We start from the raw sequence: 20,801 nt of genomic DNA, 5'->3' as shown, positions 1-20,801 counted from the left end.
GATGGCAAATCTGTTCAACAGCACTATGTGGTCATTCCTCATTTGTTGTATGCTTTCTTCTCCTTTAATACGTTCAGAATCCCTATTCCTTTGGCTTGACATCCTTTTATTAAAACAGAAAACTCCCAGTAAAGCAAGCTAAAAGTAATTTTACACTTAGTCAATGTAAAAGTTCCAGAATCAATTAATATATTATTTCAAAAGAACATGTGCTTTATTTATATGTAGGTTGCATGTTTGTTTATTCTTTCCCTAAGAAAAAAAAAAACTACAGTAAGTGACAAGATTAAAATCTTAAGTAAACCACCATTCAGTTCATTTATGAAGTACTCAAGGGTATTATAAGTTAAAAGACACTTTAATTACATAATTAGGTTTAAATTTGACCTAAGAACAAATTAGTTTATGCTTATTTAAACAATGTTGAGAACCATCAAAGAATAATTTTCTAACAGTTATTTTTCTGCCCCATTTTGTGCTATTGTTAAACATAATTTGGTTGGTGAGGACACATATCAAAGCATTAGCTAAGATGAACATCATTTATTCTCCCATTTCTACCCTATTTAAGATTTAAAGTTCTGGAGCAAGCTGGGTAGAATAAACAGTAGGTAACAGAATGAGTTTTGGAGTCTAATAGTCATTTAAGTATCTGAGAGATCTTCAGAAAATTCTTTAATCTCTCCTGATCTCAGTTAACTCATGAAAGAAAAGAGGGGTGGGGTGGCCACGCTATGTATTTACCTTGTAGCTAACTTATTTTCTTTCTTTCCAGGAACATGTAAAATAGCATCTGCTACAACTGCTAATGATACTTCTCCTCCCAGTAATAAAACATTCTACTAATCATTGGTGGGTTCTTTAGACCTTTATATGCAATCAATAATCAAAGCCTAGAAATTACCTATTCTACTTTTATCTACATTTAGGTCTGGGTCCCATGTCCCCTTCTGCCAGGTATATATTTCACTTTAATTCATTCCCCCACTTTACCCTAACTATTCTAAATAAAGACGCCTTAAAAATGTTTCTGAATATTTTCATAATGTCCATCTCTTTTTAAAAGAACCCCTAGTGATTTGCTATTGTGTAGTTTCACCTTCAATGATTCCACAGAATCACACTCAGAGTTCGTCTTTCATTTGGGGATCTTTTATTCAATAAGTTTTACAATGAGTTGATCATGGAACTCTATTTCCTGAAATATGAATTTTATGGCCACAAGTTATAAACAAAGAACATGTTCCAGATTATTCAAATACTCCAAAGCAGAGTTTTGTCATTCGAATCTTATTTTTTTAAATAACTTTATGTTCTGGAAATTTATTTTTTAAATCTACGGTTTTCAAAGAATCTTAAGTGTAATATCTTATATTTGTCTAGAGTACACGAGGCCCTAGGGTTTTTTGGAGGGTGACTGGGAATTGAACCCAGGGGTGCTCTACCACTGAGCTACATCCACAGCCCTTTTTATTTTTTGTTTTGAGATAGGGTCTTACTATGTTGACCAGGTCAGCCTGGAAAATGTGATCCTCCTGCCTCAGCCTCCCAAGTTACTAAGATTACAGGCAAGTGCCAACGTACTTTTCATACACACATTCCATTTATTAGAATGGGGAAAACTCCCAGTAAGCAAATAAAAACCAATATTCACTCAGTAAATATTCTAGTGCTCAAAAAAGTAAGAATTTTAACTGGAGCAACCACTGCCAGATATTTTGGTTATATATGAAATCTGCATTTGCATTTTCAAAAGGTACTTATTTACTTAACAAATTAATGGTTACCAGACTAGGTATTAGTCTATGCACTTAACAAAGATTAATTCAGTCCACATTCATTATAATTCTACAAAAGCTACTATCATCTTGATTTCTATCAATGACAAATTGAGGCTAAGAAAGCTTAAGAAAAGTATCCAAGGCAACATTCTTAATTAAAAATCTATGACAGTCACCACTGCAAACATCTGGTAGGATTAGGCCAGTTGTAACAGTTATAACATTTACTTCTTGAATAATCCTACAGTATCCTGACATGTGTAATGAAATGATAAATCAGGAATGAGCATACTTTGAAAATAAAAAAGTTATGATTGCAAATGTGACTTTTCTCCAATGCACACTTGATCTTATAGCATTTATAGCATGATTATACCTGTTTTATTTTGCAAAAAAATCTTAAAACTTCAATGATTTTCCCAATCCTTCAGATAATACTCTTCTGAAAGACCTATCAATCAAAATCTTTGCTAATTTTCTCTTTTTTAATTTACTGCTTCTTATGGTTGAGATATAAGATGTCACTAAAAGTTCATGTGAGAGATGATGCAAGAAAGTTCAGAGGTGAAATGACTGGGTTATGAGAACCTTAGCCTAATCAGTGCATTAATCCACTGAGAGGGATTAATAATGGTAACTATAGGAAGGTAGGGTATGGCTGGAGGAGGTGGGTCATTGGGGGCATGACTGGGGTTTTTATATTTTGTCCTTGGTGAGGAGAGCTCTCTCTCTTTCTCTTTTCCTTTCTCTCTAATTCCTAGTGCCATCCCTGAGCTGCTTTCCTCTGCCACACTTGCTGCCATGATGTTCTGTCCCACCTGAGGTCCAAAGCAATGGAGTTGGCCATCTATAGATTGGACCTCTGAAACTGTGAGCCTCAGAAAAACCATTCCTCATCTAAAATTGTTCTTGTCAGGTCTTTTGGTCACAGCTTCAAACAAGCTGACTAAAACATTGCTCTAACTCTATCAGATCTTTAGTTTTTAAAAATTCATAATTCTAATCTCAACTTGCAAGCTATCTTGCCTTTGCATACCAGATCAGTATGGACCAAAGTGGCATTCACACAAATAATACTACAATGGCAGTGAAAGATGCTAGTGTTAAACAGGCTAACTTTTTTTTAAATTGGGAATTACTTTTATAATACAGCCAGTTAATTAGTGAATATTGCTATTAGATAACTTGTGCTTTTTTTTAAATTAGCAAACTCCAAACTGCACAGATTCAGAAAACGAAATAGCAGAATCTGAGGATCCCTCTTTTCACTACTTTTGTTGATAAGTATTAGCGAGTATATTTGTAAGTTTCATATTCTTTCTACATGTGCCTATAAAGCTTTGTAGAAAAGCACAGGAACTCTTACGTGATATGACGTGGTCCATATACTGAGGTAAATAAGGAGCCCAGGCATCAATGGCTTCCTTTCGTCCCGCCTGCTCAATTCTCCTCAGTTCTGCTAGAAGTAGGGCCTGGGCAGCTTCTCTCACCTAAAGGAGACCACAAAAACAAGTGTCAAGAAAGAAAGAAGGTCAGGTGGTGAGGTGAACGCCTATATATTAGAAGGTTCATAGGAAATAAAGTTATAAAACAGAAATCACTTTTATTTACATGAGAAAAATAACTAATCAAACAATGAATTAGGTATTTAAGGTGGAATAAACTATATGACATTCTAATTGATGATCTGACTAAAATATATTTTAATATACTTATTTAATCAGGTGTGGGGTCTAAACATTCATTTTCTAAGACATTCTTGCATTCTAATCAGTATTTTTCAAATTTTACATTTTCATATAAATATTCTTAAAAGTCGCAATTAAAACCATTAAATTTCTCTCTTAGTCTGAAGAAATTGAATGCTATGTAGTAAATTTCTTTATACTATATATGTTAAATAGGGGCTGTTGATACAAACATGCATAAGTCCACATGATTCACATTAACCTAATATGTGAACATAGCGAAGACATTCCTATGTAAGAACATAACCTCTCTAAGTTCTACACATGGAACTGAAAACTCATTTTTCAAAATCGTATCAGATTTTTTTTCAATGTGGCTTACAACTTTAATTTTTAGTTTTAATTTAGTTTAGTATAGTTTGCTTCTTTGGCATAAGGTCAAAGAAAACTAACCAATTATTAGGTGATGTATCAACTATTTAAAATTAAAAGAATAATAACAGCATCTGCATAAGAGTTTGAGCAAAAAAGTTGTTTTACAGTGTAATTGGCTTTGTGTGTGTGTGTGTGTGTGTGTGTGGTGCTGGGGATTGAACCAAGGGCCTTGTGCATGTGAGGCAAGCTCTCTACCAACTGAGCTAGCCCCAGCTCTGTAACTGACTTTTGAAGAGAATTTCAAACCTATAAAAATTAATATGCTGCAATACCAACTGGAGTGAAGGGAAGGGAGACCAGGAACGGAAAATACATTATAGTCATTCACGGCATGGTGACATTTCAGACAACAGACCATACATGACAGTGGTCCATAAGGTTATATCTAGTGACAACACAGACATCTTAGTCTGTGTAAGTATACCTTAAGATGTTCACACAATGAGAAAATCACTTCCTGACACATTTCTCAGAACATATCCCCATTATCACACAGTGAATGACCATATTTGCATTGGGAAAATTTAAAACTTTGAATGATACAAACTGCTAGAGTTATATCAGTCAAATGTCATAATAAGGAAAATTTCTATAAAACATTTCAAAGTTCCTGGTGATATGGTACTCCAAGTAATATTCAATAATGAGTAAGTCAGTTAACACAAAATAATGGTTACAATTTATTGAGAGACTACATATGTCCAGCTCTACGCTTAACATTTTACTTGCATTACATTTTTTGATACTGACAGCAATCCCATGTGGGCTATATTATTATCTCCATGTTACAAATGAGCTTCAAATAGGGTAAGTAAATTACCTAGAGCCACAGAGTTAATATTTTGGGGGAATAGTATTCAAACCCAGTTCTCTTCTAATTTCAAAGACCTTCTTATTTTACTATACATTGTACCTTCCACTGAACCATGGCTATTCACTTGGAATTTGATAGACATGATTATACTGAATGTGTATTCTTGGGGGAGGTGATTATATGTATTTGTGTACGTGTGTGTGATCTGTAATAAAAACTAATACTTAAACAATCTATAAAGGATATGAAACTTATCAAATAATCACAGGATTACAAAAAGAAGTAAATGAATGGGGCTGGGGTTGTGGTTCAGTGGTAGAGCACTTGCCTAGCACGTGTGAGGTACTGGGTTCCATTCTCAGCACCACATAAAAATAAATAAATAAAATAAAGGCACCGTGTCCATCTCAACTTAAAAAATATTTTTTAAAAAAAGCAAATGAATGAACAAGCTAGAACATTATGTTTTAGTCTAAAAGAAAGAAAAATATGTAAATTCTGAATCCATATTTTTCTATCACACAACACACAGGTAATAAGATAAATGAGATAAACATTAACTGTTTCTCTGTCTCATGTTTATATCTGATCAAGTCTTTTTAATATCTTTGTTTTCTATCCTTCTCGCCTCGACATTACCTCCAAGCAACGATCCTGCCATCTTCGAGCCAGCATCTCCAGAAGTGGAGGCCTAAACTTATCCAATCCCAGCAGGTCTGGCAGCATGACACAATGCATAGCAGCTAACTGACTCCATCCTGTTAAAATGTGACATTTTACAAATACTTTAAACATTTTGGAATTCCTAAAGTCAAAAGTTTTTCTTTATGTGCATATACCAAAACCAAAACAACAGGTAGGTACCTTAAGTTATATTATAAATGATTTTAATTTTAGATATTTTATACAAAGAATTATGCCAAATGGATTTCATACCTAAATAATACACTTGGCTCCTAAAACTCTTCATATCTTAAAACAAATAAAAATAAATTTCCACAAAAAGTATAATCAGATTCACAAGGAAAACATCTCTAAACAGATTTCCTAAAATAAAACATGTATTAGGGGATGGGAAAGGACAGGAATAAATACGTAGAGGAGCTATATGTGAAACTGTTGTCAGTTAAAAGGGCATCACAGATATCCAAAGACAGGTTCATGTCACTTAGGGCATGGCCATCTGTGTGCTGCCATTGTGTCAGCCAAGAGAGACGTCTTCCCTTCCCTATCTGAGGGCTTTAATTAAGGTAGTTATTGATCCCATTCCTTACAAAATGGATCAGATATTAAATCACAATCATAACTGAAATAAGTAACATAATGCCAATTTTGAAAGGAAAAATGAATTCAGAAATTCCACAAAATAAAACTGACAATCCAAAAATGTACAAAGTCTTAAACATAATTAACTCTGAATTATAGGAATAAAAACTATATTTTCCAAAATTCTAATTCACAATATGGAACCTGATTTTATCAAACACTATATATACTACAATATTTTAAAGTACTAGTATACAGATGTTCTCAATTATTTTGATCTATTTTTAAAATGTCTAAAATATTCTTTATATACAATAAGGGCCTCATTGTTCCAAAATTATGTAGGAGGCCATTATTAATTCACAACAATTATCATTATCTCCTGATGACTACATCTAAAGACAAATAATCAAAAACAGATTAATTATAACTCACATTATAAGGTGAGTTATCCATGAACACAGAATTTTAGCAAATCAATGTTTTGAAATAATATAAATTGTAATCTTCTAAATAATGACAAATACCTTCCCATAAATCTCAAAAGGATCACTAGAATTGTTAAAATAAGACAGAAAAGCCACCTATTTAAAGATTTAGCCTTTCAGTGAGGAAATTCTCATCAACTGATAGAAAATATGTAATGGCATTAATTAATGTGATGGGCTCATAAATTTTAGATTATAAATTATTTTATAGCACAGGGATATGTATATTGCTACCTATTAATTTCCTGAATTATTTTAATGTTTCACAGTAGTATGTTTCCTTGGAAGCATTTATGAGCTAAATTTTAATAGCATGATAATTCTCATCAAGGTCCAAAGTCTAACAGATTATTTTTGAATTAACAAGTAAGTATCTTTCAGAATAACTTAATAAATTAATTAGCCCTAATTATTTTTACTAAAACTCAGTACTAAGGTACAAAGCTTCATACGGTTTCATGATAGGGAAACCAAGCAAAAATTGAAATTACACTTTTAAGTTCCCATATCCTGTTTGCAACGTGGGCTCTGCATTTCACAGGTACTGCAACATTCCTTCCATTCAAATGAATTTGTCATATAATTGTCTAGAGTCACAATCACTCTGAATTGTATTTTACATTTTCTAAATATTTTTGTATTATACAATCTGATAAAGATTGAGACCATAACAGACACAGTGAATACAATATAGAACTCCTGAGTTCCATTAACTTCCCAGGCATTATAATCCTAGATGGGTCTTGGGGAACAAAGGTTTGCAGATCCCATTCATATTTTTGAGTTCTGAAATTACTTTCCACTGTGCAGCTCCAAAGGAATAATACGGTGGCCCAACTAAACTTAAAGACTTAAGTTATGGATTTTTGCCACAATCTGAAGCAAAAATAATGATGATAGGTGAATTTCTATCCATCTATAATCAATGTGAAGACTTTTCAAATGAAATGTACATTGGGAGAATCCCTCACATCCCCCTCTAACCAGAACATACAGTTGCATAAAGATAGCAAAGTATGTGTTACAGACTAATGATACCTAGAAAACAAATCCATTAGCACTAACGCCAGAAATAACACAGCAAATCCACTATGAAAACTAATTCACTTTTTAACACTAAATTCACATCAAAATTAGCAACTTTGCACTTCCCTAGCAGTATTCTAGATAATAGGTAACATGGTTTATGCCAGCCAGGAGTAACATAACATTTTTATAACTAGCTCTTATTGACATTAGCAAATGAAGTTATAAAATGGGAACTTTAGGATCTCATACATAACAAAGCAGATGAATGTATAAATCAGATAAAAAGAACATGTCTATTAGGATAAAGCATAGATTGAAAGAAAGTTGTTAGAAAGTTGAGAGAGAATACCTTCATTTACTAAGAAACAGGTATGTAAAGCAGGAGTAGAAGCAGAGTCAGAGCCAGAGCCAGAGTGATCAGCATCAGACCGAGCGGAAACGACAGGTGCAGCGACTTGCAGAGGAAAAAAGAAGAAATAAAGAGGAGAGAATTGAGGTACAGCAGTTTCTGAAAAAAAGCTCAGTATTAGTGAAGAATGAGAAACAAAGTTGGCAAAATATAATGAAGATAAAACTGAAAAATGATGTTTTAATCAGAAGGGCATGACCATTAAAGATTACAGCAGGAAAATAATATATTTTATTGAATAGCGATCACAATGTAGTTCAACTTCCTCTCAAAGTCAAAATCTGTTTAATATTAAAGACAAGTGATAAGTCAAATACTGTGAAACATAGCTCTGAAACGAGAAAGGCCATAACAAAAAAAGACAACATATTAAGAATTACCAAAAAAGAGTACAATTTTTGAAATGCATTACATAATCAGAAAGTTCATGTTGATCTTCACATCGTTCATAAGATTTTTCTAATAATTTATTCTACAACGTTTGTGTGAATTATTTTTAAATATCTCAAACCAATATTCAATGATTTCATTTCAATTTTCTACTCATTGTATAAAACTTGATTTACCATAAAACAATTTATAAAAAATATATACTGCATTATTATGTTCATGCTTGTTAGAATAATTTATCATAGTTTCACTAACTGGAGTTTTAAAAAAATTCTGATAAAATAAGCACAATAACAACAAAAAAATAATAATAATTCTCATGAACCTTATCATTCTTACAGAATAGATGAACCAAACCCAACCCCCTCAAAAAAAAGTTACGTTGCCAGGAAAATGTTTCAGCTTAAATTATCATATGAAAAAGCAAGAGGACCACATGGCACACACATTCTACAACTGGAGGTCAATGTTAAGATTTAGAGGTCACCATTTGACACTTCCTTCCTATGGAGAAATTACCATATGTCATGCACAAGCATCTTCAAATTAATCCCTCTCCTTTCTTCTGTCATTGAACAGCAATAGGTTTGGGCTCCTGAACAGATTAAGCATTGTCTGCTGAATGATATGTTTGCTTTTCATGCGGTGAAGTTCTTTTGTGACAATAGGACAGCTGCATGAAAACAACTTTTTCATAATTTCCACACGAATGCATCATAATGTCAATCAGGCACGTGTGAGGTAAACAGTAGAACTAAAAGAAGTCTGTGAACAGTAACAAAGAGGGAAAACTTAACTCCATACACCCTAAGCAGCATCTTTTGCACACATAAGATTTTATATGGGAAACTGTGATTCTTTTTAATTATGAGAAACTTATTTTTTGCTCCTTATAAAATTATGATTATTTTATAAAGTTATACTTAAGAAACAGTTGATTTTAATAATGTGTCATCAGATCCAAGAACAATTTTATAATCTTGCAAAGAAATCACAAATATTTCTAGATGCCATTGCATAATTTTATTTTTTATCAGCATAGTTAATTATAATTTTAGTTAATATGACCTATGAAATATTCGCCTTTAAAAATCTTTAAAAATCTCTGCATCACCACCAAAACTATATTCACACTGCCTCACAACTGGAATGCAGAATTCACAATTACTTTCACAATCAGTTGAGAAATGAAAAATCGGCAACAGAAATGTGGAGAAAAAATATACTACTTCCCAAAATTTAATGTTCATAATTGACTGAAAAATAATAAATCTGAAGTTATATGTGGCACTGAATATTGAAGATTCGTAGCACAAAACATAATTAATCATTTGATTTCTTAAAACTGAAAAGCCACAATGTTACCTATCAATTGGCTTCTCTTACTAAGGATTAGCAAGGGAAAACAGGTTTAGCATAGGTTTAAAATGGAGACAGAAAAGGCATAATTCTACTATTACATTATCTGAAGTGTGCTTTAAGACAGTAATTTAGCAGTTAAGAGCTTATTCAACTGCTATTCTTACATGAAAAGATACATGAAAATAAAAAAAACTTGTGTACCTATATTTCTATTCTGTATCTAGATAGATAGATAGGCAGATATACATCTGCCTGCTCTGGCTTCCCTTTAAACAGCACATGCATAAGTCCTCACATTATAATATCCATGCTTTCTATTTTTGAACAGTTTCGTTTCAGTCTTCATTTAAGAGTGATCCTTATCTCCATTTTTCCCCTACTCCCATTATGATATTAAATACATATATAGGACAGAAAGTTAACATACTGTGAGTGATGAATGCCTTTTACTTATTGGTCTAAATCTTATTAGCCTTCCATTACATAAACACAAACACCACTTGCATTTTTCAGAAGAATCTAAAAAATATAGAAAACCAAATGAAATACTTAAAGAAAGGAAGTTTTTCAAACCTTAACGCTAAAAAATGAGTAAGAATATTAAATGATGAATTACCTTAACAAAGATGTTACAAGGCAATGATACTTGTGTGGGATTGGGGGGAGAGGAGGGAAAGGAAAAAGAGGAAACATGAAAAACTTAGAAATAAGGCAACGTTGTAGAGCTAATCACTATATACTACAACATAAAGGCATTCAGCTTTAGATCTGACATCTAACATAGGGTAACATCTGCCTTTTTAGAATCTTCCTTCAGGTCTACTCTTTTATGTCTTAGATAGATGGGCATTCTAGTCATCTTTTAAATGATATTTCCTAATGACAATGAGATAACAAAAAACTATACCAAATAAATCTATTATTATGACCAGAAAGTTAGAAAACAAGAATATTCATAATTATGATCCAAAAAAGTTTCTTTCTAAAAATGGAAGCCTCAGGCAGTTTGTATGTGAATACATGTGTAGTAACCATAAAGATTGTGTCTTGGGACACAGCTATAACACTACCCTTTAGTATCATACCACTGGATTCAGGTAGAGATAAAAGTGTCTTCATATGGAGTCCTACTTCTCAGCTGAACTAAGTTCCTTAGAGTAAACTGTAAAGTAGGCCTGATGAGATACAACTGAGTAATTATTACACAAGCAGGCAACTGCAAACAAGGAATGATACTGGAGGGGAACTTCAAACTTCAAGAATGAATGGAAAATAACAACTATGATAACTACTAGGAAAACAAACTATTTTCCTGCTCATAAAAAAACAAGAAGGCAAGCTGGGTGCAGTGGTGCATGCCTGTAATTTCAATGGCTTGGGAGGCTGAGGCAGAGGATCAAGAGTCAGCCTCAGTAACATGAAGGTGCTAAACAACTCAATGAGACCCTGTTTCTAAATAAAATATAAAATAGGGCTAAGGATGTGGCTCAGTGGTTAAACACCCCTGGGTTCAATCCCTGGTACCCCCTCCCTAAAAAACAACAACAACAACAACAACAAAAACAGAAGGTAACTGCACCACAGTTCAGCATAGTTTAATAAGCCTAACAGAATAAGCAGTTCATTCAATAGGAATGAGAATAATAAAGCAGTTAAATAAGTCAACTAGTATTAAAAAGCTCATCTTGAAAGATGGAAGATTCCCCTAACCCATGCCAAAGTATGGTTCCTGAAAAGCAACTACTTTCAATCCTTTTAAGCATTTCTTTCAGCATTCACTTCTGTATCACTAAAAAATCTGCTAATGTAATTTCATAATTTACCAATACCAGCTATTGGTCTCTACCAATATCATAGAAGATGATGATTAAGTTTTGACAAGTCACATACCCTAATCAATTTCCCTTTCTTTATCCCTAACTTTCTAAAATAATTATATCATACTTTGGGGACTTATAAATAATAGGTGTTCACATTATTTCTACAGAAATACTGGTCAATGTTGACCCAAGTAGCTTACTAACATCACATCTCCTTTCCTAGGAACCTGCTATTTAAAAATTAATAACATAAAAAAAATTATTTTTCCCATTTGCATGCTTTTATATGTACCTATTTCTTCAAGCTCTCAATTATTTTTCACAGACCAGTTTCATTTTTCCACCAACCATCTCACACCCTGCTCCTATCTGCTGCAAGGCTGTCATTCTGAGACCGCCCTTCACTATCCTCCTGCAAATTCTCCCTCAGTGTTCTCTTATTTTAAAATTGTTTTACACCTTTAACTGAATGAAGCATATCTTTCAATATCTTGCTAAGAAAAGGTACACAATATGGTTATTTTTTGAGACCATGAATGCCTGACAAGATCACCAATCTGCTTTTTTATTTGATTGATAGCTTGCATGCAAAATTCTAAAATGAAAAAAATCATCTTCCCTCCTCATTTTTAAAGAACTACTCCATTATCCTCTTACTAGCTTACGGTTATTGTTGTGAACTCCAAGGACATTTTTACTCCTGAACTATAATTAATGAAACTATTATGGTTGGAAGAAATGTTATAAGAAACTACATAGAGAAAATAAATATCATATAATATGATCAAGAATAAGAAGATATATTTGGAAACTAAAGACAAACAGAAGCAAATATATCCACAGATATTATAATATATTACTTACACAAAAGTTGGAGGTTTTGTGAACTCTAACTTGGTATTTCTGGATACTCTTTATATGATAAATAAACCCCTCCCTTAATAAGTCGTTATGGTGTTCTTGGAAATGATGGCTAAAATTGTCATAGCCAGGATATGGGGAATAAATGAAAAGTACAGAAGAAAGTGCATGGTATGTACTAAGTAAATCATTTATTCATATTATAAATTTATTCACATCATTCATCATGGTGCTATACAAATATACCTGAAAACCTTACTTAAATGATGGGTTTAGTAATAATCTAGACATTTCACTTAGATATGGAACTACTAAACGAACAACACATTTGGAAGCAATCTAGAAATGTACTGTCAAACATTATTAGGAACAAAGGACATTCTTAAAACACAATAAAAGAAGACTACCAATAACTAAGAGCAATAGAGCAGGGCAAACTTCTAGGCAATAGCAAGGGTCAGGGCCCTACCCAAGGTGGCATTCTGACAAACATACACATCAAGGCAACACATGAAAAGTGCCCATAATGTTTAAAAAATACAATAAGATTACTTAATTTCTAGGTCACTTACTGGATTACGTCAGAATGGAGTAAGTCTAGATGTAATGGTGATTTTCCTTGGCCTATAACTATAATCAAGAGTCAACAAAACACAAAACAAAAACTTTTTTTCAAAAAAAGTCTCATAAAAGATTTCCATCATTACTAATATCAAAAATAAGTCAATAAGACCAAGAATAGGGAGAGGCATTCATTACAATAAGAGATAAATTGATAATATCATAAACACTAATGAACTAGCTACAGAAAGGCTGTCAATATGTCCTATTTCACCTAACTGACATTAAGTAAGTGAACCAAGTATTGCTAAGCATATAAAAACACAGTAAGATTAGACAAAACTTCTGCCCTCCAAGCACTGAGTCCAGGAGAAAGGCAAATTAGTAACCAATTAAAATATTATCACAAACTGCACTCCTTGGATTTCCTCCAATAGACATAAATTCCTTGAAGGCAGGGCTTTATTTTGTCAACCCTTCAGCCTCCATACCTAGTTACTGACATACTGACCCTAGAAATATAAAGGAAAGGTATTTATATGTTCATTCATTCATAAATATTTACTATACTCCCTTTATGAATTAGTCACTGTTCCAAGCACTTATGATAAATCAACAAACAAAACAGAAAAAAATGTCACTGCCTTTGGAGCTTCCCCGGCAGATCCAAAGTTATTAGACAGTTAAAAAAAGAAAGGCATATATGTTCAAACACACAGAGTTTTAAGGGATTCTCAGATCCATTCATTGACTTGACATATGTACTCCAGGTTAAGTTCAGTTTTTATGCTACACGTCTCAGAAAAGGATATTGCTACACTATTGGTTAATTTATTAATGTTTCCTGATTTAATTTAACAGTGACTACTTCTTACCTCTCAGGTTAGACAACCAATGATGACCCATATCTGAAAAACAAAATTGTGAAGAATGCAACATAACCTCAAATCTTCCAGGTGTCTGATCATCTTGTGTACCTCCCCAGGGTTGGGTAGGGAAGTATTTACTAAACATATAGATAAAATCGAGAGATGTAGACCACAGATTTTTACTATGAGATTAATGGACAGAAATACTGTAGGCCAGAATGTACAGTGCCTTAAGCCACACAAAGATAAAGCATTGTATCACTGTGAACAGAAATTTGCTTGATTAAAATCTCTTATCCTTTTCTCAAGTAGTGTATTTCATAAATTACAAGAGTATTTAATGAGTAAATACTATATCAAAAAATGGATGACTCTCAGTAAATATTAATTGTAGACAAACACTGAATTAATCTACTATCAGACAAAATAAAACTCTTGTGAAGAAATTATTTTCCAATGAAATTGTTTATGAAAAATTACATAGGCTAACTACCTATCACATCTTTATTCTCAAAGATAAGTTTCTATGAAAAGTTCTATCCCCAGCCAGTCTTTACTTCATATAGGTTATTTTGCAGCTGAACAAATATTAGCCAATGTATAAATGATAATTTACTGAAAATAAGCATATTTGTGTTTGCAAGCCTACTTAAAAATGAATTGTCAATTATTGTGCACTGCTGACTAAGTCAGGAAAAGAAAACCAAGGAAAGAGAAATCAGAGTAAAAATAAGAATATATAATGCTCTCATCAGTGGAATCTTGGAGAACTCAGAGTCCCTTGCATGTTCTCTTCCCACTCCCTACCCTAAATTGGTTATTTATGTTCATGTGTTGTCTACTAGACATATAGAAACTATTCAAGATAGTATTCAGACTAATCTTTCTAACCTAGCAAACAGAGTTGTTAGAAGATAAAAATACTTGTTGAAGAAATAATGACACTAATATTCATTTCAATATTAAATTAAAAGTGGGCTTCATAATGAAATCCTAAAGTATTTTACTGTGTAGCATTATCAATAGAGACTGCTGACCTTCATTTTACTTTAAAAGACAAAAATTAGGTGTTTGAAAAATGAAAATTCCTAAATTCACTGATTAAAATAAATGCTTTAGAAAAAAAGACTCAAAAGTGCCTGTTCACTGCTCTCTACACTCAATGCTTTTCTTAGAGGAGCAAGATTAAAGCATGCAACTTTAAATCCTCAATCTGCAGCAGGTGAGCAATTCCAACACCATAAATTGTGGTAGATAAACAATGCATGTCACAAATTATACTGAATGCTTCTCTCCACTATGATTGCAGGGAGGGGAATATAATCCAAGAAGAATCAACTACTAAAAATGATAAGAAGATGATGATAATGACAATGACAACAGCAACAACAACAAAAATAATGTCTTTAATGGGATCATTAAAAAAATCTCTAAACTAAATGAAGGAAAACATGTCCTGCCCAATTTGCTTAATCTACCATGGAGGACATTGCCAGTGAATTCAGGAAAATACATAGGTAATCTTGGAGAAAATGCACAAGATCTGGAATTTAAAAATGCTGGTTTTCCCCAAAATCAAAGTTTATTCTTATTTCTCCAAGTAACAAAGCACTAAAAACATTAAAACTTGAAAGAGCATAAAGAATTTTACTAAATAAAGTACATGAAGCACTGCCCGGTACAGTAGTACATGCCTATACTACCGGCAGCTCAAAAGATTGAAGTCGGAAGATCAGGAGTTCAAAGCCAGCCTCAGCAACTTAGCAAGTCCCTGTCTCTAAATTAAAAAAAAAAAAAAAAAAAAAAAGGCCTGGATGTGGATCAGTGGTTAAGTGCCCCTGGGTTCAATCTCCACTCCCCCACCAAAAAAAAAAAGTATATGAAGCACATTTTCAAATAAAGTAAGAGGCACTTGCCTCTGAACAAGACAGAGATAGAGTGAGGACAGATTTACAGTCCCATTTAAAAAATAAAATAAAACAAGGAAAAAAAAAGAAAGGATAGACATTATTACCCTATATACATTTATGAGAAAAAAATTTTTTAAAGTTAAAAAAAAGGAAGGAAAAGGAAGAAAGACTAAAGAAAGTAACAGTTGAGACATGGGAGACAAAGTGAGCCCTAGGATAGGTCTAGCTTATTTCCTTGAGAGAGTTTCTAGGTCAAGAAACAGGAAGGGGAATTGAGGAGTAGAACATTCTGAGTTGAGTAGACAAAGCTCAGAATTTCAGGCAATCAGGGCAGGTAGGATTCACAGGACAGAGAAAAGAAAATGGCAAAGACTGAAGACCTTCAGAAGGTTTCCCTTGGATTATTCAGCAGAGTACCAATCAATACCTATGTGGAAGGAGACTACTCCAGGCTAGAGAAAGGTCAGAAACAGTGCCTGTTCCTACCAGTCTGACTGGAAACGCTCAAATTCATCGAGCATTTGATAGGAATATTCAGGAACATCTTGCTTCTGTTATGGGCAATATTTGCCTTACCCAAGCAACGCTCCATTATCTACGTAACAAATCATAAAAGAAAGACTTAAAAACAAAAAAAGTCAAACTCCTTCCACACAACTGCACCTCAAAACAAAGCTCAAGAAGATTAACAAAAATATCTAGTATATAACTTGGTAAAATTCAAACACCTGCTATCTAATCAAGGATTACAAAGCATGACGAGAGGCAGGAAAGCACATAAACAGGAAAATAACTCATCAAAATCAGTCCAGACCAGGAAATTCCACCAGAAAACTTTTAGATCTCATAAGTGAATTCAGTAAAGTAGCGGGATATAAGATCAATGCACATAAATCTAAGGCATTTTTATACATAAGTGATGAATCTTCAGAAAGAGAAATTAGGAAAACTACCCCATTCACAATAGCATCGAAAAAAATAAAATACTTGGGAATCAATCTCACAAAAGAGGTGAAAGACCTCTACAATGAGAACTACAGAACACTAAAGAAAGAAATTCAAGAAAACCTTAGAAGATGGAAAGATCTCCCATGTTCTTGGATAGGAAGAATTAATATTGTCAAAATGGCCATACTACCAAAAGTGCTATACAGATTCAATGCAATTCCAATTAAAATCCCAATGATGTACCTTTCAGAAATAGAGCAAGAAATTATGAAATTCATCTGGAAGAATAAAAAACCCAGAATAGCTAAAGCAATCCTTGGCAGAAAGAGCGAAGCAGGGGGTATCGCAATACCAGATCTTCAACTCTACTACAAAGCAATAGTAACAAAAACGGCATGGTATTGGTACCAAAATAGAAAGGTGGATCAATGGTACAGAATAGAGGACATGGACACAAACCCAAATAAATACAATTTTCTCATACTAGACAAAGGGGCCAAAAATATGCAATGGAGAAAAGATAGCCTCTTCAACAAATGGTGCTGGGAGAATTGGAAATCCATATGCAACAGAATGAAACTAAACCCATATCTCTCACCATGCACGAAACTAAACTCAAAATGGATTAAGGACCTCGGAATCAGACCAGAGACCTTGCATCTTATAGAAGAAAAAGTAGGTCCAGAGCTTCAACATGTCGGCTTAGGACCAGACTTCCTCAACAGGACTCCCATAGCACAAGAAATAAAAGCAAGAGTCAATAACTGGGATAGATTCAAACTAAAAAGCTTTCTCTCAGCAAAGGAAACTATCAGCAATGCAAAGAAAGAGCCTACAGAGTAGGAGAAAATCTTTGCCAATCATACTTCAGATAGAGCACTAATCTCCAGAATCTATAAAGAACTCAAAAAAGTCTACACCAAGAATGCAAATAATCCAATCGACAAATGGGCTAAGGAAATGAATAGACACTTCACAGAAGAAGATCTACAAGCAATCAACAAACATATGGAAAAATGTTCAACATCTCTAGTAATAAGAGAAATGCAAATCAAAACCACCCTAAGATTCCATCTCACCCCAATTAGAATGGCGATTATCAAGAATACAAGCAACAACAGGTGTTGGCGAGGATGTGGGGAGAAAGGTACACTCATACATTGCTGGTGGGGCTGCAAACTAGTGCAGCCACTCTGGAAAGCAGTGTGGAGACTTCTTAGAAAACTTGGAATGGAACCACCATTTGACCCAGCTATCCCACTCCTTGGCCTATACCCAAAGGACTTAAAATCAGCATATTACAGAGATACAGCCACATCAATGTTCATAGCTGCTCAGTTCACAATAGCCAGATTGTGGAACCAAGCTAGATGTCCTTCAATTGATGAATGGATAAAGAAACTGTGGTATATATATATATATATATAATGGAATATTACTCAGCCATAAAGAATGATAAAATTATGGCATTTGCAGGCAAATGGATGAAATTGGAGAATATCATGCTAAGTGAGATAAGCCAATCTCAGAAAAGCAAAGGACGAATGATATCGCTAATAAGTGGATGATGACACATAATGGGGGGTGGGAGGGGTTAGAGTTAGGGTTGGGGGGGGCAAGAATGGAGGAAGGAAGGACTGTATAGAGGGAAAAGAGGGGTGGGAGGGGTGGGAGGGAAGGGAAAAAACAGAATGAATCAAACAACATTACTCTATGTAAATTTATGATTACACAAATGGTATGCCTTTATGCCATGTACAAACAGAGAAACAACATGTATCCCATTTGTTTACAATAAAAAAAATAAAATAAAATAAAATAAAATAAAGGTCCATTAACAACTAACTAAATAAATAAATAAATAAACAAAAGAAAAAGAAAGAAAAAGAAAAACCAGTCCAGACTGAAGGAGATATCAGAATTAGGGGACAGGGCTGTTAAAACACTTATTATAACTGTAATCCATACATTTATAAACTGTAATTTTTAAAAGCCCCATGTCAGAATTCTGGAGATAGATAGTACAGCGTCTGAGATGAAAAAGTATTAAGATGAGATTAATGACAGTTTAATGAGAAAAGACTAATTGAAGGTACTGTAAAAGAAATCATCTAAATCTAAATCAAAAAACCCACAGAAGAAAAAGAACCCCAAAATAAAAGAGCAGCAGTGATCTATGAAACAATTTCAAGCAACCTGACATTACTTGAGTCCACTAGAGAAAAGAGATGGAAGGACAGGAAGGATATTTGAAAAACAATCAGCTAAAATTTTTTCAAAATTAAAGAAAACCATAAAATTAAGAAGTTTAATAAGTCCCAACCACAAGAAATATGAGAAATACTATGGTACCACATAATCAACTTTCTAGAAACCAGATATAAAGAGAAAATTTAAAAAGCAGCAAGAATAATAAAGTAATGTTACATTCAAAGGAACAAACATTTTAAAAAGTCAGATTTCTCATTGGAAATAACAAGAAATGCAAGCCATAAAACAACAGAGTATTATCCATGAAGTAATGAATGACAAAAACAGTCAACCCCAGAACACAGTACCAGAAAAAAAATCATCTTTCAAAAAAAAACAAATAAAGATGTTCTGAAACATATAAAAGCTAAAAAAACAGAAGATCCTCTACAAGAAAAGCAAGTCACTTAGGCAGAAGAAAGATTAGGGCAGATAGAAATGTGAAATTACACACAGGAATAAATAACATCGAAACAGTGACCAAATGAGTAAATAAGTGTTTCTTTTTCCTCTTTTTTAACTATAATTAACTATTGTACTCAAGTCTTAACAATGATTTGTGAGTTTATAACACATGTAAAAGTAAAACACAGCATAACAACAGCATAAAGACCTTAAGGTAATAAATGCAAATAAAAAATTTTAAGTGTAATATCACTGATGGGTGTGCTGTGGTAAGTTAAAGAGGTAGACTATGAATTCTAAAATAACCAGTAAAATTATAAAATAATTAGCTTATAAGCTAACAAAGAAGATAAAATGAAATAATAAAATACATTTCATCAATCTAAAAGACAACAGAACAAAAAGAAGGAACAAAGAACAAATGGGACAAAGATAAAAATAAATAGCAGAATGATATCCAAATCTAACTTTATCAATGATTATATTAAATATAAATGTTTAAATATTTAAAAAGCATGTCAGATAGGATTGAAAAAAAAAAAAAAAGCGAAACCAAACTACACACTGCTTACAGAAAACCCACCTTAAATAAAAAGACCCAACAGGTAAAAAGCAAAGGATGGGAGAAAATAAGCAAGAATAACAGAAGTCAATAATATCAAAATGGCTACTAAATTATCAACAAAGCAGATTCCACAGCAAAGAATTCCACAGCAAATTATAACAGCAAAGAGAAAGGTCATTTTAAAGGACAAAAGAGTCAAAAAGAAATAACTGTTCCAAAGGTTTGTGCACCTAATAAGGAAGTTTCAAAAAAATTGATATAAATGTAAGGAGGGATAAACAAATTCACAGTTGAAGATGTCAGTATCTTATCTAGTTGATAAAAAATATGCAGGCAGAAAAACTACCAAGTGTATACTAAGTTTGAACACTGTCAAGCAATTCCGCCACACTGACTTTTTGGAATACCATCCAATGACAGTGGAATACAGTTCTTCCTAAAGTGCATGCAGTATATTTATCAATATAGACCATATTTTGGGCCATAAAACAAGTCTCAACAAATTCAAAAGGATTCATATTGCAAAATACAGTGATCAGAGTTAGTAACAATCATATTGCATACTTGAAAACTGCTCAGAGAGTAGAAATGAAGGTTTTCACTAGAAAAAGAAATGATACACATGAGGAACTAGATATGTTAATGAACTTGTTTAGCAATTCCAAAATGTGTATTTGTTTCAAAACACCATATTATATAAGTATTTTTTATTTTTTAAATAAATTCAAAAAATACCAAAGGATTAAAACAATGCAAAATATAATCTGACTATAAATTAGAAACCAGAGAGATAATTAGAAAATAACCAAATGTTTAGAAAATTTAAAAACTCATTACTCAATTACCTATGGATAAAGGAAACACACAAAAAGAAAAAGCACAACATATTAAAGTGTGTGGGATACCACCAAAGCAATGAACTCTTGGGGAGAAAATTATACCATTAAATG

At 33.0% G+C, this 20,801-nt stretch overlaps 1 protein-coding gene across 1 annotated transcript in view; it reads right to left on the bottom strand.

Annotated features, from left to right (window-relative positions):
- Nucleotides 1–20,801, bottom strand: part of Wdr7 (WD repeat domain 7) — a 322,806-nt gene that overhangs the window by 202,301 nt on the left and 99,704 nt on the right. The window contains 3 exon segments of the mRNA XM_047526338.1: nt 3,148–3,271; nt 5,358–5,476; nt 7,851–7,955. Of these exon segments, the coding sequence (XP_047382294.1) occupies nt 3,148–3,271; nt 5,358–5,476; nt 7,851–7,955 (348 nt within the window).

The sequence above is a fragment of the Sciurus carolinensis genome, chromosome 15 (assembly GCF_902686445.1).
Source record: "Sciurus carolinensis chromosome 15, mSciCar1.2, whole genome shotgun sequence".
Classification (NCBI taxonomy): domain Eukaryota; kingdom Metazoa; phylum Chordata; class Mammalia; order Rodentia; family Sciuridae; genus Sciurus; species Sciurus carolinensis.
This window is presented reverse-complemented; position numbering and strand designations above follow the sequence as displayed.